This window comes from Schistocerca americana, chromosome 3 (genome assembly GCF_021461395.2).
Source record: "Schistocerca americana isolate TAMUIC-IGC-003095 chromosome 3, iqSchAmer2.1, whole genome shotgun sequence".
Taxonomy (NCBI): domain Eukaryota; kingdom Metazoa; phylum Arthropoda; class Insecta; order Orthoptera; family Acrididae; genus Schistocerca; species Schistocerca americana.
In genome coordinates, this window is record NC_060121.1 from 350387148 (window position 1) to 350404329 (window position 17182).

A 17182-nucleotide genomic window follows, 5' to 3' on the forward strand; every position below is an offset into this window, starting at 1 on the left:
TGTTATTTGACCCCAGGCTGTGGCTAAGCCATGTCTCCGCAATATCCTTTCTTTCAGGAGTGCTAGTTCTGCTAGGTTCGCAGGAGAGCTTCTGTAAAGTTTGGAAGGTAGGAGACGAGGTACTGGCAGAAGTACAGCTGTGAGTGCCGGGCGTGAGTCGTGCTTCGGTGGCTCAGTTGGTAGAGCACTTGCCCGCGAAAGGAAAGGGTCCCGAGTTCGAGTCTCGGTCGGGCACACAGTTTTAATCTGCCAGGAAGTTTCATATCAGCGCACACTCCGCTGCAGAGTGAAAATCTCATTCCTTTGTTATTTGTTGCCAAGTAATTTTTAATTTGTGCCCAAATCATTTCGATGACAAAGTGGCAGTGGTATGGTGGAAGCCTTAGAATCCTGTGGCCATGTTATTTAGCTACCCCCGTCCACAGCACACTGTTTAAACTGTAGCTTATTTTTCTTTACTATTTCCATTAGCTCCGCCTTACATAAATCGTCCTGAATTTTCACGTCGTGGCGTTGCAACCATTCAACAATGTCGGCTTTTTTCGTTTCCATAGTTTGAGCTTTATCTCTAATAAGTTTTCCAGTAATTGCCCCTTGAACCACATCAGAAAACTATTGTGGTTCATTATCTCGTGGTAGTCGTTTGTTTTCCTCGATTTGTAATCGAGAAGACAGTTACGTACGAAACCAGATGTCTTCCAGCATGCAAGACAGTAATTCTTGCGCCCTTTCCCGTTGGAACAGCAGAACTTCTACATATGCTATCATCTGTCCAGTCTTTCCCGAGAGAGAAAGGTTTTATCGAGCCACACAATGTCTTGGAACGGCACTTTGACTATAGTTTTTAAAAATGACAACGCCGCCCTACAGTGTCGCCTTTCTCCATTATAATTTTCCGGCTATTAACATTTATAGTGAAAATCGAGTGCTCTGACAACCGTTAACAACGACGTTTTGCTGCCTTTTAATAACTCTGCCTCACGAAGAGTAACGCATAGTTTTTTAATGACTGAGTGCTCTTTTCTCTCGTAATATACACATGTGGCGACGATCATCATCTCATTGAAAACAAACCAAGTTTGTTACACGTGGTTCCGTCCTCTTCTTACCGGGAGTCCACAGTTTCAATGAACCAAGCTGTTCCCCTTCTGCAGAGTATTTCTCCTTAGAAAGTTTGTCGACAGTATTTTTGTGTATCTTCAAGACGTCTGCAGTTCTTTCGATTACCTTCGTTAGAGTTGTACCATTCTCTCTCTCTTTCTTGAAGTATTATTGCACCGAGCACACAAACTCACGTGTCTGGCCACGCAAAATAGAGTATGCCTACATCGCTGAATTTTCCTTTAACAGCCACACTCTTCTGCACACTTCAACTATAAGCTTTAAACATCCCGTAGCGCAAAATAAACTTGCTGCAAAGAGAAACAAAGCACACACGGAAACGACAAGCAACTGCCGCGAGCGTTGTCTACAACTGGCTACAGTAGCCGCTACCTGCAGTAGCAGTGAGATTTGACAACGGTGAACGGAACAGGAGGCGTGGCGGATTGCGTTGTATGATTGGCTGTTGCACTGTTAGCAGCCCTGTGAGCAACTATACCCGGATCAGAACAACACAGTGACGTCTAGCTGCTCACAGGGCCTTACCGGTGCCATTTTGCCTTTGTGGCCTATTCAGGTGGAATTTCTTTTTTCTAAGAACCGAACATGGACCAATGGTTTGGTAATCTTACGCCTTGACTTATCGACCTCGCTCTGCTGACATATTGAATGACGGGTACCCCAAGCTACAGCATGAAAATACGAAAATTTTAACATTGTTAACTCTGGACCTTGTATTAGCAACAAATATGTTTTTAGACGATCTTTCGTTTTTTTGATAGCATTGAAAATATAATTTTTCTTAATCAACAGCGATGGCAACTTTTTTAAAATAATTGGGACTGTCCAGCAAAAAGGTGAAACATACGTCTATTTTTCAATATAAAACTTGCAAAACTTGATCAAAAACGGTGACCCACATGTCAGACCCTCCCCCTCTTAAAAACAGACGTAATATCTTATTTTTACAATCCCGCGTATCATCCTCAGGGAGAAAAAGTCCTGAGCACAACCTTGCATTACGAGCATTATTTTATCCACTCTTTTGCACCGAGATACCCATTTCTGCTGAACAATAACGTTTTTTGGGGAACTATGACATAACATCCTGAGTTTTCTAGGCAATGAGCTACGGCGCAATTAGCCCGGTCCTATTTATTTCACTACTGGTTCAACATTGAATAGAGAGCTAGAAATCAACACAAATCACAGCACTTCCAGCACGCAAAACCAGTGCAATTTAGAGATTGCAACTAGCAAGCATGGTCAGTTTGCTGCTATCTTCCTAGCGCTGTCACAGCAGACAGTCTCTGGTTGACGGAGTTTACATGGGATGATGGAACAACACCCCCCCCCCCCTCCCACCCTCCCTTCACGCCCCCCCTTCCGATTAGGCTTCCACTCATTGAAATCTCTGTAGATGCCTCTGCTTCCTGTCTCCTAGATTTAATGTTTTCCCAAGTTGTTATTGAGGTATCCTAACATATCATTGTCAAACGTGGGCAAAGATGTATTTCTGGTACTATGAATATGACCTTGGCTGGAAGTCATGTCATATCTATTGCACGGAAACTTGTCAAATGGGTGCATTATATAGATATAGTTTAAGATGAATAATTGTAGTAACTGATGTGAGTAGTGGGGCAACAATGACGCCACAACACATTGCATTGCAAGATGGCGGCTATAGATGTGGCAATGTCACAGTGACATGGCGGGAAGTTCAAATTTTGGCATGAAAATAGGTCAATTGGGCTACCTCCACTAACTGAACCTCTCCCCTTCCCTCCCCCATCTGGAAATTGATGGGAAAAGGACTCAGTATGAGCTGGGCTGCTGGATAGGACAGTTTATTTTGTATGCATCGTTTATTTAAACAATTTGAATTGTAACAGGCAGTAACTCCATATAGTGTCTTCACCATGAGGTCTGGAGTTCAACTGACCTAGTTCACACCACCACCACCACCACCACCACCACCACCACCATCACCACCACGAGGCGCTGTCGTCCCTCCCCCTCCCCTTCCACGACATAATTCAAGATATCGGTCTGGGGAAAAACGGTGGGAAAAGTACTCAGTCTGTGTCTAGCTACTGGACTAGGACGACAGACATAATTGTTTACTGTGTTCAGTGGACGAGATGTCTGTGCTGGAGATGGAGGAATATAACAGGTACATTAGTTGTAACCATGCGTCTGAGGACTGTGTCGATATTTGGTGAAGATGAACACATTTCATGAAATAATGAAGTTGCAGCAGGATGGGGCTAAGTTACACATCGCAACTCATGCTGATAAATGCATAAACTGTAACTGTAAATCATTCGGTGAAAGTAAAGTCAGCCTTCTGAAACGTAAGAGGCAAGATGTTCTCCAGTGTGTGTGCTCCACTGGAAGAGAAGCCATGTGCCAGCTTACAGCACGACGATATGGTAGCTGCAGGAGCGGCCACATACTACCTGTCACATTAGAAGTACCTGTAGCCTTCCTCTTCCTTTCCACACCTCGTGCACGTGTTGCGTGTTGTGGAATACTGTCACATATGTAACTTGGAGATGTCACAGGATCTAAATGAAACACACACACACACACACACAGACACACACACACACGTAAAAAATATCTTTCATCCCCTTATGGCTATCACAGTTTTCCACATCAAATCCATAACCTCCTATGAGTGGACAGTCATTTTCTTTGCACATGTTGTAATACACATACTTTTTAAGCCTGTTGATCACTGCGAATCTATCACACATACCCTATTAAGAATAACTGAATTCTGGTGACACCAAACAATATTGAGTGAAAATTCGTGATGGATGGATATGTCTTTTTTGTGAGTGGTACCAGTATGCCTTAGGAAGAGACACATAATCGTCTTAAAAGCCACCAGGTGTTAACCACATGATCACAACGATTCTGATCGGTCTTTGTTGTATCTGCACATGAAGCATTGCTAGCGATATCAATGTCAAAAACTAAAGAAGCGTTATAAATCGCAGTATGGTATTGCTTATGAATGAAGTGGTTTTCCATACTAATACCATGACATTGAATATAGACGCTGATCATGGTGTGTGTATTAACAGATCAAATACGCGGGATGCATGTCGCCCACGGTGTAAGCTCGTAATAAAATCACCAAATTTAGAAAGTGATTTGGCTAAGGACTGTGGTATGGAGCCAGTATTTGCAACTCCCTTATGCCAACACTAGATATTTCTCCAGTACCTTTAACACTTTCTATCCAGATGCAATGTGATGGTGTGATATGCGACGAAACACATAAACATGCAATACTGGATTGAAGTCGCAAGAAATGTACACTGGCTTTTCAGATCTGTAGTGTTACGCTTTCTAGTAGAAATGCCATATGTGATAAGGAATCAAGTCTTTCCATTCAACCACATACCATCGTTGGATCCTATGGAAATGGCTTTTAATGATTACAGCCACTAGCGAATCAGGCTCTGCCCCGACATCCTTGCCACTTTGTGCATATGATCGTTCCAATTTAAGTCTGAACTGAGCAGAAATCGGCGAGTGCTGCTTCTACACCTTCTGCAACCTGAGTAGAAACAGGCTGAGCTGAGTTAATGCGACAGGACTGCATTTTTTTGACCACTTGATGAAAATGGGAAAATATTGTTATAGCTCTGCCAACAATGTATGATGTGTAAGGTCAGCGCGAAACGAAGCTTTCTCCTGAACCACGAGGTAGGAGTAGAAAAAAGCAGTATGGGAACTTAGAGAAGAATGAGGATTTTGCTGATGCAGTGCAGTGCGGTGCGGTGCATTTTCAAACTACATACAGGTACTGCAGTTGGAAGGAGATATGCATTCCTCAGGGTGCATTCATGTTTGTCACCAAAACATTCTCCGTCATATACCATCCAACAGACAATAAAAAACTACGAACTATAAAAACTCCACTAACATTATCAGCTAGAGAACCAGATAAGATTTTCACAGTCTCCCTCTCCTCTGATTATATATATAGCAAAACAAATACCGTCTGTATATTGGCATCACGCATATGCACTGACACCCATTAAATATACAAGTATTGATCCACTCAGTGATCGAAGTCGCCTGCACAGACCAATGTAAAGTTTCATTGTCATTACTGTAGGAAGATCATACCCCACAGACAATCAGACTCAAGAGAGGGTCCCTGTGTTGTTTGACGCACTGTTTTTTTCTGCTGTAGCAAGTCCAAGCAGCTTATGACAAAGCTTTGTACACCACCACACATTTTGGTTTCTCCACCACGACTTTGAGACTAGCGTCAGGTTCTAAACTGACACTAACATGTTTCGATCCATTGGCTTTGACAAAGCAAAACATTGCATGGCGTAAATTAAGCTGCTGCTCCCACAAAATACGCACGTATGTGCGCACACACACACACACACACACACACACACACACACACACACACACACACACACACACACACACACACACCCGAGCGCGCGCGCTATAGGGCATTGTAATACCAGTTGAGGGACAGCCGTATACGACTATAGAATGGATCGTGTGTTCGACACCGTGCAGGACTGATCTGATGTTTTAGACCCCAACAAACAGTATGTACACTGTGCTTCTCTGTACACTCCCCCAATCACAACCTTGCAGTGTCAGTTAAACAGTTTCTGCAACATTCTACTGGATGTCCACTGAGGTAATAGTTGTGCATGTGAGTTTATTGCTGCCTTTGATGCTTTGCTGGAAAAAAGCAGAACCATCCGCCTCTAAGCTGACTTGTATCTGTATTAAAGGATGACAGAATGTGGATGGAGTGATCAGATGACATGTGCTTGTAATGAAGTATGATTTAATGGTAGACTGATGATACATTAGAGAGAGAGAGAGAGAGACAGATGGAGGGAGAGAGAGAGAGAGAGAGAGAGAGAGAGAGAGAATGAATTTCAGTGGATTGAAATGTGTTAATGTCAGTTTAGAACCTGACACAGATCTTTAAGGCATGGTGGAGGAAACTAAACGTGTGGTAGTGTACAAAGCTGTGTCATACGCTGCTTGGACATGTTACAGCAGAAAAAAACACCATCTACTGTGTGTGATTATCATCAACCAACCATTGCCTATAATCGCAGAACCTCTTAGTAGGGTATGTGTGACAGATTTGCTGTGATCAACATGCTTATAAAAGTGTGTGTGTGTTCCAGCATATGAAAAGAAAATGCCTACAGCCTCTTGTGGGGAAGGTACGTATTTGTGATAGCCATAAGGGGAATTAAAAAGCAGATATTTATATTTCCAGAGTCACGTCGTCAGGAGGAGGTATCTCTAATACTTCGCTCATTGTCCAACGTCGTCAGTATGAGGCTGTGATCGTAATATTTAATTGTAAGTACAGTGATAAAATTTATATTACTGGTTTCCTAGGACGATTCTGTCTGGGGTGTGGAAACACATGTTGTGATGGTAGCCTGTGGCTGGAACAATTGACATTTCCAGCTTACAGTGGGAGTCGTCCAAACTGGACAGGCCGGAGTTCAAGAATGCAACTGACCTAACCTTGTCGCCCTCTAGGCGGGCAATAGCGAACTAATAGTATGTGTCGGGCAGCTTTCGTGATTGCATGTGTTCTCTGTGGAAATTTGAGAAGATTCAATATGACTCTGGGATGATTTCACAAGTGTGTCGCGAACTTTTTAGAATCTGTGTTCGTGTGTTGCAGAATAATTTTAAATATTCTTGCATTACAAAGAGTGCTTAGCGCGTGGCCCTGCAGTTGCTGCATGGCGTTCCGTGAGCCCTGCATGTGGCCTCTCTTCCAGCAGATGCGAAGACTCTGGGGTGAATGTCTTGCCTCTTGCACTCTGGAAAACTGACTAGACTTTTATCGAATGATCTACAGTTGCAGCATATGGATTTATCAGCATGAGTTGCTAAGTGTAACTTAGCCCCATTATGCTGCACCTTCATTATTTCATGAAGCGTATTCCTCTTCATCAAATATCATTGCTATCAACACAATTCTCAGATGCATGATTACAGCTAATATACTCTTCCTCCAGCAAAGGCATCTCATCCATTGAACACAGTAAATAATTACTACCAGCCTCCCAGTCCAGCAGCACGATATAGACAGATTCCATTTCCGTCCATTTTTTCCCCAGACCGTCACCTTGGATAACGTAACTGGAGGGGAGTGGGAAGGGTTGACAGCATCATCTTTTGGTGATGTTGTGAACTAGGTGACTGACTCCAGACATGTTGAACAGACTGGATGGAGCTACTGTCTGTGACAACTCAAATTGTTTAGTTAAACAATGCATGCAAAATAAAGACTTATGTCCGTCCTGTCTGACAGTCCAGAACAGACTGAGTCGTCCTCCCACCAATTTCCAGATGGGGAGGGGAAAGGGGGCTAGGTTAGTGGACGTAGCTCAAGTGACCTAGTCTCCCCACCATGACGTCACTGCGACATTGCCACATCTACGGCCGCAATGTTGAATAAATTTGGCAAGAATGCAGAATGGGGCCATACATTCTGTGTCCCACTACTGACGTGTAAATAGTATCTTTAATGGAATCATTTCTAGATACCTGGCTGATGTAATGTTCAGATTTTTACTGAAGTATTATGTCCTTGCCCTGCACAAAATGACAAAATATTTGTTTACTGTATTGTGGATGTGGTTGAACATGAGGGCAGTGTCTACAGTACAGACAACACTACAAAGAATGTGTAATGGCCGGCCGAGGTGGCCGAGCGGCTCTATGCACTTCAGTCCGGAACCGCACGACCGCTACGGTCGCAGCTTCGAATCCTGCCTCGGGCATGGATGTATGTGATGTCCTTAGGTATAAGTAGTTCTAAGTTCTAGGGGACTGATGTCCTCAGATGTTAAGTCCCATAGTGCTCAGAGCCGTTTGAACCAATATGTAATGATGCACTTTATGCTGAAGTTGGTAAAACTAAAAATAAAGTATTTAAAAATATTTAAACCAGAGTTATTCCTATGATATAACTGGCTTCTAACAACCTCATTTCCCTCCCTCCCCCCCTCTCTCAATCTCTCTTCTCCCCCCTCCCTTCTCCCTCCCCCCCCCCCCTCTCCCCGCCCCGACCGCACCACTATGACAATGGTAAGGGGGAATGAATGCAGATAATTCTGTTTGTGTCACTTTTTTGTTTTACCCTTTTTGTATCTAATTCTCATCCACAATGACGAGGAGTTCTAAATTGCTTACTGGCATCACAGTCTCACAAGCGAAGTGGTTGGCGCTTGATTCACAGGTACACTTGAGCACACGATGCAGACTCACAACTGGTAGTCGATTCTGACTAGAAAGTCACTTGTATAAAACAGGGTTAAGTTGTCGGTTTACACTCTCAGTTGGCTGCCATGTTAAAGTGTATGCACTATTCGCAACTTTATTCCTTAAGAGTGATAATTAAAACTTTGCAACTATCCCTCGTGAGAGAAATATTGTTATTAGGGAGTAAAGGCTGAGGCTGGAAGACAACTGATTGCTTATAAAGTGACGAAAACACGAAATAGGTGATAGTAATTCAGGCAGTGCCTGAACTGGATGTCACAAAAGATGTGGACGATCTTGACATGAGAGAGCCGACAGAAAGTCTAAGAATACGGAAGCCACTGGTTTAGAAGGTATTAATATAGAAATGTTGAAATGTGGAAGGTCATTCCTATATCTAAGGATTTTTAAATTTTTTAAAATAAATGTTGGAGAAACAAGAAGGTGACAGAGGATTGGCTGAAAGCAAGGTAATCTCTGTCTTTAAAAAGGGTGATGAAATAAATGCAGTAACTATAGACGTATAAGCCTCCTGGATTCAGCCTATAAATTATATGCCAATATCGGTGAATGCAAGAGAAAAAGTATCTTTGAAAAATGAACATTTGAAGGTCAGGTATTAGAAAGGGACGATCAGTTATTGACAATGTTTGTACACTAGCAAGTAGTTACAGAAAGAAGCGAGAACTTGGTAGCTAAATGCAGCTTGCTCTTTTAGATTTTAACCGCATTCGACAACCTGAAAAGACTATGGAAAACTATGGAATGTATAGCTGGCCGAGGTTATCCATCTTTTTTCCTAAATGTAATTAAAAGTTTATACACAAACACTAAAATTGGTATAGATGTGGGAAATATAAACATAAAGCCAATGAACACGAAGGGGTACGAGAAGGATGCTGCATTTTCTCAACATAGATGAAGGTATCAATGAACGGAAAATGATGAATAAAAAATAACGTTTTTATATAGTAACCAGTAAGTTGCAGCAGATAGCTTCAGAAAACTAACATTGTCTGCAGATGAAATAGAAATGATGACATTTCAAGGCATATAATCATTAAGACGAAAAGTAGTCCAGAATAATAAAATAATGGAACAAGTTACACGCTTTAAATATCTGAGATGCGACATTACGTATGAATGGAACTATGATGTGGGCCAAAAATTAAATAAATTTGCTTCTGTATGTGGAATGATGGTAAAAAAGTTGTACAATAAAGCCAAGAGAGAAATGCAACTGAAGTTTTACAAAACCACATCAATACCAGATGTGTGATTGAGGCATGCGTGACAGCACGACACGAGGAAAGTAGAATACATGCGCACATAACAGGTAAGAGGGGCTGGAAGTAGAAGTATATACCGTAAAAGAAATGAAGCTCTAAGGGAAAATTCAGGAATATACAAGGGGTGGACAAAAATATACAGTCACAGACACTACAACATGTTACCATGCCAATAAACCGTTGGCATTCAAAATAGCTTCCAGTTCTCTTTGAGTGGATAAATACAGGACCTGTATGATTTTCAAGGAAATTTTATACCATTATTCCGGCAAAATATTGGCAAGTTCAGGCAACGACGATGGTGGTGGATAACGATTGCGCACCCTTCTTTCCAAAGTAGACGACAGAGACTCAATAATACTGAGATCTGGCGACTGGTGGCGAGGAGAGATGAGACAGCTCACTCTCATGCTCACAAAACCAGGTCTGGACGATGTGAGCGGTGTCAACAAGAGCCCTGTCTTCCCCTAACACAGCATCACCACTGGGAAACAAACTTTGTACCATGGGATGGACCAGATCGGCGAAAATGGTCACATAATCCTTGAGAGTAATGCATGCCTGCAGAGTACCTAAGCGGCCCGATGAAATACCACGATACGGCTGCCCAAACCACCACCGAACCCCCCGCCATGTTTCACTCTTGGCACGTAAACTCTACCAGGAGTTGGGAACAGCGTGCTACAAGACTCATTCGGCTATATGACTTCCCATTGTTCTATAATCTAAGAGTGCGACATTCAGTTCCGCAGTGACTTTTATAGTTTTCAACCTCTAATTATTCGTCAAATCCCCTTCAATGACCATCTGTCATGATGACTGAACACACTTTCTTCCGCGTTGTGACTTATCAGATGACTTTTTAATCTTAAGGCGCGTTTACACTGAGTTCGCAACATCGTTCACAACATTATTCGCAACATTGTTCGTGGCTAGTAATGGACTACCGATGTTCGCAACACAAAATCAGTGTTCCACGGTTGTGTCGGTAGAGATCAAAGAAACATTGTTCGTGGCGTGCTACCACTAAATTCCGCTACGCAGCGTTAGTGTTCGTTTGCGCTGAGTGAGTGTTTTGGTGTTTGTTTTGCTGGAGTGAAGTGGTGTGTATTTTATATCCCTTCGTTTTTATTTGAAATGGAGTGGTCATGAGACAAAATTTTCCAGCTGATGTCGCTCTATGAGGCAGAGGAGTGCCTGTGGAATGTACGTTGCGCAGGTTATAAAAATACTAAAATCAAACATGATTCACTACAAAAAGTTGCTGCGGCGCTTGGCACCAGCAGCAGTGACGTGGACAAAAAAGTTAAATCTCTTTCGTCTCAGTACCGACGAGAGAAACGAAAAATAGAGGAAAGTAAAAAATATGGATGTGGTACTGACACACTTTACGAAACGAAGTGGTTTGGATTTAAATATTTACGTTTCCTGGATGATATGGAACTATTTGAGATATGGCTGGCTTTGATAGGAGTCACCTGATGCCAGAAAACGAAGAGTAACAGTAAGTCTTTGGTTCACAGGGATTGCTTTTCTGAAATGTGACTTTCTTTGAAACAACTGGTCCTATAACATCCAACATTTCAAAATCTGACGGCGACATCCTACTGAAGTTGCGAAAGCCAGAACCGTCTTCCAAATTCAGCTCACAAAGCATGCCATTCCCGCCACGTCTTCTATAATAGGTTTTGGTCCACCGACGACGACTACATCGTTTTCTTCGTCTGTTTATTTCGTTAAGTATTATTAATGCAGCACCAGATGTCATTAACTCTTCCTTTTCACTTGACATAGCGTATCTATTGATGTGAATACACGAAGTAACCTATCAGTTCACCGCAGCAGACTATGCGAATACGTAGAACTGTTGCTCGCTAGTGTAAACGGGAAAGCGGACAACGAACAATGTTGCCAACATGTTGTCAGAACAAGTTGCACACAATGTTCCGAACAAAAACATGTTCTGAGCTCAATGTAAACGCGCCTTTACGCTGTATGCCATATAAACCTTCTGTACGGTACCTCTTGGAATACCAACCACTTCGGCACCCACGATACAAGTGCCAAACATTTGCAATATTCGAAATCACCTAGATCCGACATAATGCACTGACAACTACAAAGAACACTGTTCAGACTACGACTTACAGTTGCAAAGTACAGAGGACATTACACATGTGCCATTCGTAGTCAAACTTAACAGCGCCACTCACCAGCTCGGCTAGGATGTGCATTTATGTTTAATCAAGGCACTAACTACTGATAGGCATAGTCAGCAAATGAAAGATTTTGGTAGAGAACAAACAATGTATTTACCTTAATAGTGTTCAAAAGTCATTATATATATATCAGTTCATGACATCCAGTCTTACAAATTTACTCTCTCTGATGGACACACGTCCAGATCATCCGCTCTCAAAACTCTGCCATCTCTCTCCCCTCTCCCCACATCCACCACTGCTGGCGGCTCACCTCCAACTGCGCAACGCTACGCTCTTCACATCTAACTGCCCAAGACTACAATAGCAAATATTCCAACAGTGAAACCAGCCACAGGCTCCACACAGCACAGGCCGTGATTTTCATACAGAGCGCTACGTGGCGTTACCAACATAAAAACCTAAACAGCCTACTTACACTGTGTCTAAAAAGTTCCATATTTTTATCCAGCTCTTGTATAACTTAAACGAAAAAATAAATAAAGAAAATGCAAGAAACATGTAGATGGTATGGGCGGGGAAAGACTCCCTATAAAGGCGTTTAATTACAAACGCATTGGAAGAAGAAATGCTGGAAGGCCATACGAGAGAAAGAGAGAGAGAGAGAGAGAGAGAGAGAGAGAGAGAGAGCGAGTACCGCAACAGGCAATTTGCCTATCAAGAGGATGATGATAATAATAATAATAATAATAATAATAATAAAGATGATACCTCTTCCATGTGGAGGCCGGATCGCTGCAGGTTGCCCATGAAGCGCTGCCGCCAGAGCTCCCGGCGCGAGGAGCGTTTGGCGGCGGCGGCAGAGCCGTGGTGCGCCGCCATCACGGGGTCCCCCGAGCCAAGCGTGGAGCGGCTGCCGCCTCCACGCGACCCACCGCCGCCGCCGCCCCCGCTCTCCTCGTAGACCAGCACGAAGTCGATGCGCCGGCGGCCGTCGCGGAAGAAAGTGCCCGCCTGCGGGGGCGCCGCGCCGGGTCCCGCCGCCGAGGAGCCTCCAGGCGCGTCCAGCCCGCCCTCGCAGTCGCCCGAGCCGGAGTCCTCCACGCTGCCGCGCGCCGCCACGCCCGTGTCCGACGAGTCATCGTCCTATGGATGGGAAAAACGGACCGATTAGAACAGATTCTGGTACAGCGCGAAAAGCCGCGGCCGCTAGGTGCGCAGTCGGCGGGGAAGCTTGGGAGAGCGGCAGTGGTGGTGGGGGTCGCTCAGAGCGCTGCAGGGCAAACACCGAGCGCTGCAGGGGATGTTCTGTTTCAAACTAAACCCACTCTCACATTTTTCTTGTAAATATGAAGTCTGGCCCCTCCACGCACACTCTCTGGTGACCGCTCAAAAACGATCTACTGCCACCTCTGCTTTCGTTAGTATCTAAAAAGAATACCCCCGAAAACATAGAGATTTATTTTCGTCTGGCTCGTTAACCATTTGTAACTTTCAGAGAAGCCCCAGGAGTGGTGAATTTTGAGTGAAACCTACGCCCCTCTCTGGTTGCCATGTCAAAATTTGCTTCTTTTGCCAAAACACAGCGTAGCTTACAGAGTGTCACCTCAGTAACATGTTGTGCAGACACAACTGCGAGAGAATTCTGAATCAATTGTTTACTAAGTTTGTTAAGCTAGGAACTTAGGAAAAGTGAAGTCAATAATTATGAAAAGCCCATCCTCAGTACACAGTGGTTCAAATGGCTCTGAGCACTATGGGACTTAACGTCTGAGGTCATCAGTCCCCAATAACTTAGAACTACTTAAACCTAACTAACCTAAGGACATCACACACATCCATGTCCGAGGCAGGATTCGAACCTGCGACCGAAGCGGTCGTGCGGTTCCAGACTGCAGCATCTAGAACCGCTCAGCCACCCAGGCTGACTCCTCAGTACAAAATAACGTATAATATCTTCACATATGTTGTTCCAAAACCCATAGCATTTCTCGTTTTATCAGCTATCGATGGCCCATAAAACTTACATTCTTTCACCGAAAAAGTCTGTAGTTATTGGGATAACATGTAGATAATGAAGTTCTACATAATAACTGTATGGTGAAATACTTTATCATTTACCAAAATCGCACTTCAATATCTGAAACCGGTTATGATATACACTCCTGGAAATTGAAATAAGAACACCGTGAATTCATTGTCCCAGGAAGGGGAAACTTTATTGACACATTCCTGGGGTCAGATACATCACATGATCACACTGACAGAACCATAGGCATATAGACACAGGCAACAGAGCATGCACAATGTCGGCACTAGTACAGTGTATATCCACCTTTCGTAGCAATGCAGGCTGCTATTCTCCCATGGAGACGATCGTAGAGATGCTGGATGTAGTCCTGTGGAATGGCTTGCCATGCCATTTCCACCTGGCGCCTCAGTTGGACCAGCGTTCGTGCTGGACGTGCAGACCGGGTGAGACGACGCTTCATCCAGTCCCAAACATGCTCAATGGGGGACAGATCCGGAGATCTTGCTGGCCAGGGTAGTTGACTTACACCTTCTAGAGCACGTTGGGTGGCACGGGATACATGCGGACGTGCATTGTCCTGTTGGAACAGCAGGTTCCCTTGCCGGTCTAGGAATGGTAGAACGATGGGTTCGATGACGGTTTGGATGTACCGTGCACTATTCAGCGTCCCCTCGACGATCACCAGTGGTGTACGGCCAGTGTAGGAGATCGCTCCCCACACCATGATGCCGGGTGTTGGCCCTGTGTGCCTCGGTCGTATGCAGTCCTGATTGTGGCGCTCACCTGCACGGCGCCAAACACGCATACGACCATCATTGGCACCAAGGCAGAAGCGACTCTCATCGCTGAAGACGACACGTCTCCATTCGTCCCTCCATTCACGCTTGTCGCGACACCACTGGAGGCGGGCTGCACGATGTTGGGGCGTGAGCGGAAGACGGCCTAACGGTGTGCGGGACCGTAGCCCAGCTTCATGGAGACGGTTGCGAATGGTCCTCGCCGATACCCCAGGAGCAACAGTGTCCCTAATTTGCTAGGAAGTGGCGGTGCGGTCCCCTACGGCACTGCGTAGGATCCTACGGTCTTGGCGTGCATCCGTGCGTCGCTGCGTTCCGGTCCCAGGTCGACGGGCACGTGCATCTTCCGCCGACCACTGGCCACAACATCGATGTACTGTGGAGACCTCACGCCCCACGTGTTGAGCAATTCGGCGGTACGTCCACCCGGCCTCCCGCATGCCCACTATACGCCCTCGCTCAAAGTCCGTCAACTGCACATACGGTTCACGTCCACGCTGTCACGGCATGCTACCAGTGTTAAAGACTGCGATGGAGCTCCGTATGCCACGGCAAACTGGCTGACACTGACGGCGGCGGTGCACAAATGCTGCGCAGCTAGCGCCATTCGACGGCCAACACCGCGGTTCCTGGTGTGTCCGCTGTGCCGTGCGTGTGATCATTGCTTGTACAGCCCTCTCACAGTGTCCGGAGCAAGTATGGTGGGTCTGACACACCGGTGTCAATGTGTTCTTTTTTCCATTTCCAGGAGTGTATGATGAACGCTATGGATATTTCACTCAGGCTTTATCGCTGGCGCAACGCGATCGCAAATGAATATGCTACATTAGATCAGTTTTTTTCGAGACTGGTGACAGACAGGCACCTCTGTCCAAGTGTACAGAAAAATTTAGTGTGTCAGCTAAATTTGATATGCAACAACATACGAAGTGTGATTGGAAAGTTTTAAGAATGGATCCGCTACTGCTTACTTGTTTGGTGGGCAGGTACATGGAGGGTGGGGAGTGAGTGTTTGCCTTGTCCTTGAACGCCCTCTGACAGGAAACTGCGTTTCCTTTATTTAGTCCATTGTGGCAGCTGGTTGAGTGCGGGTCTGTTAGGGCTTGTTGCCGGATTCTGTCTGCATGAAAATGGACGTGAAAACCGAGCAACGAGTTTGTGTGAAATTTTGTTTTAAAACCGGGAAATCAGATTCTGAGACTTAGGAACTATTAAAAACAGTTTCTGAAGATAACTGTATGAGTCAGTCAAATGTTTTTGTCTGGTTCAACAGATTTAAAAATGGTCACGAATCATTTGAAGACGAACCACGGTCTAGCCGTCCTTCCACTTCAAAAACGAATGAAAATGTTGTGAAAGTTGGCGACTTAGTGCGCTCTGATCGTAGACTTACAATTAGGGAGATGGCTGATCAACTTAAGTTTCTAAGCAATTCACTCAACTTTAACGGAAGATCTGAACATGTGTCGATTGTCCGAAAAATTCATTCCGAAAGTGTTGGCAAGTGACCAGGAGAATACCAACTTGAAGTGTGCACGGTGTGATTAATCGGACTAAAAATGACCCAGATTTGTTAAACAGGGCAATTACAGGTAACGAATCGTGAATATATGGCTGTGATCCTGAATCAAAAGTGCAGTCTTCGCAGTGGAAAACTCCAGATTCACCACGACCGAAAAAGGCATGGCAAAGTCGATCGAAGGTGAAGACAATTTTGGTGATTTTTTTCGATTCTACCGGTATTGTGCTTCATGAATTTACCCCTGGAGGACAGACAATTAACCTGGAATGCTAAAAATGTGTCCTTGAGCGTTTGCGTTTAAAGGTACGGTAGGAAAGGCCTGCCTTGTGGAATGACAGAAGTTGGGTCCTGCACCATGACAATGCTCCGGCTCATCGTGGCTTCTCCATCGTCGAATTTTTGACCAAATTCAAAATTTCTGCGCTTCCACAACCGCCATATTCCGCTACCTGTTTCCTAAACTAAAATTTTCACTGAAAGGGAAGAGATTTGACTGAATTGAAGACATTCAGGCAAATATGGAGAGCGCCCTTCACACACTCCAGGAAAAAAATTCCAGGAATGTTTCTAAAAGTGGAAACACCGTTGGAGTCGGTGTGTTCAATCAGATGCGGACTATTTTGAAAGAGATGCATCACAGTAGCTTGTAAGTACCACCATTGTACAATTGCAAGCCCATTCTTAAAACTTTCCAGTTACACCTCGTATCATGTACGAGGGCAGTTCAATAAGTAATGCAACACATTTTTTTTCTGAAACAGGGGTTGTTTTATTCAGCATTGAAATACACCGGGTTATTCCCCAATCTTTTAGCTACACAACACTATTTTTCAACGTAATCTCCATTCAATGCTACGGCCTTACGCCACCTTGAAATGAGGGCCTGTATGCCTGCAAGGTACCATTCCACTGGTCGATGTCGGAGCCAACGTCGTACTGCATCAATAACTTCTTCATCATCCGCGTAGTGCCTCCCACGGATT

The 17182-nt window shown here is 44.5% G+C and overlaps 1 protein-coding gene across 1 annotated transcript in view; it reads right to left on the minus strand.

Moving 5' to 3' along the window:
* Positions 1 to 12695, minus strand: part of LOC124607238 (anoctamin-7-like) — a 96890-nt gene extending 84195 nt beyond the window's left edge. The window contains exon 1 of the mRNA XM_047139510.1: positions 12620 to 12695. Within this exon, the coding sequence (XP_046995466.1) occupies positions 12620 to 12658 (39 nt within the window). The 5' untranslated portion in view covers positions 12659 to 12695. The remainder of the gene's footprint in view (positions 1 to 12619) is intronic.
* Between the last annotated feature and the right edge of the window lie 4487 nt (positions 12696 to 17182).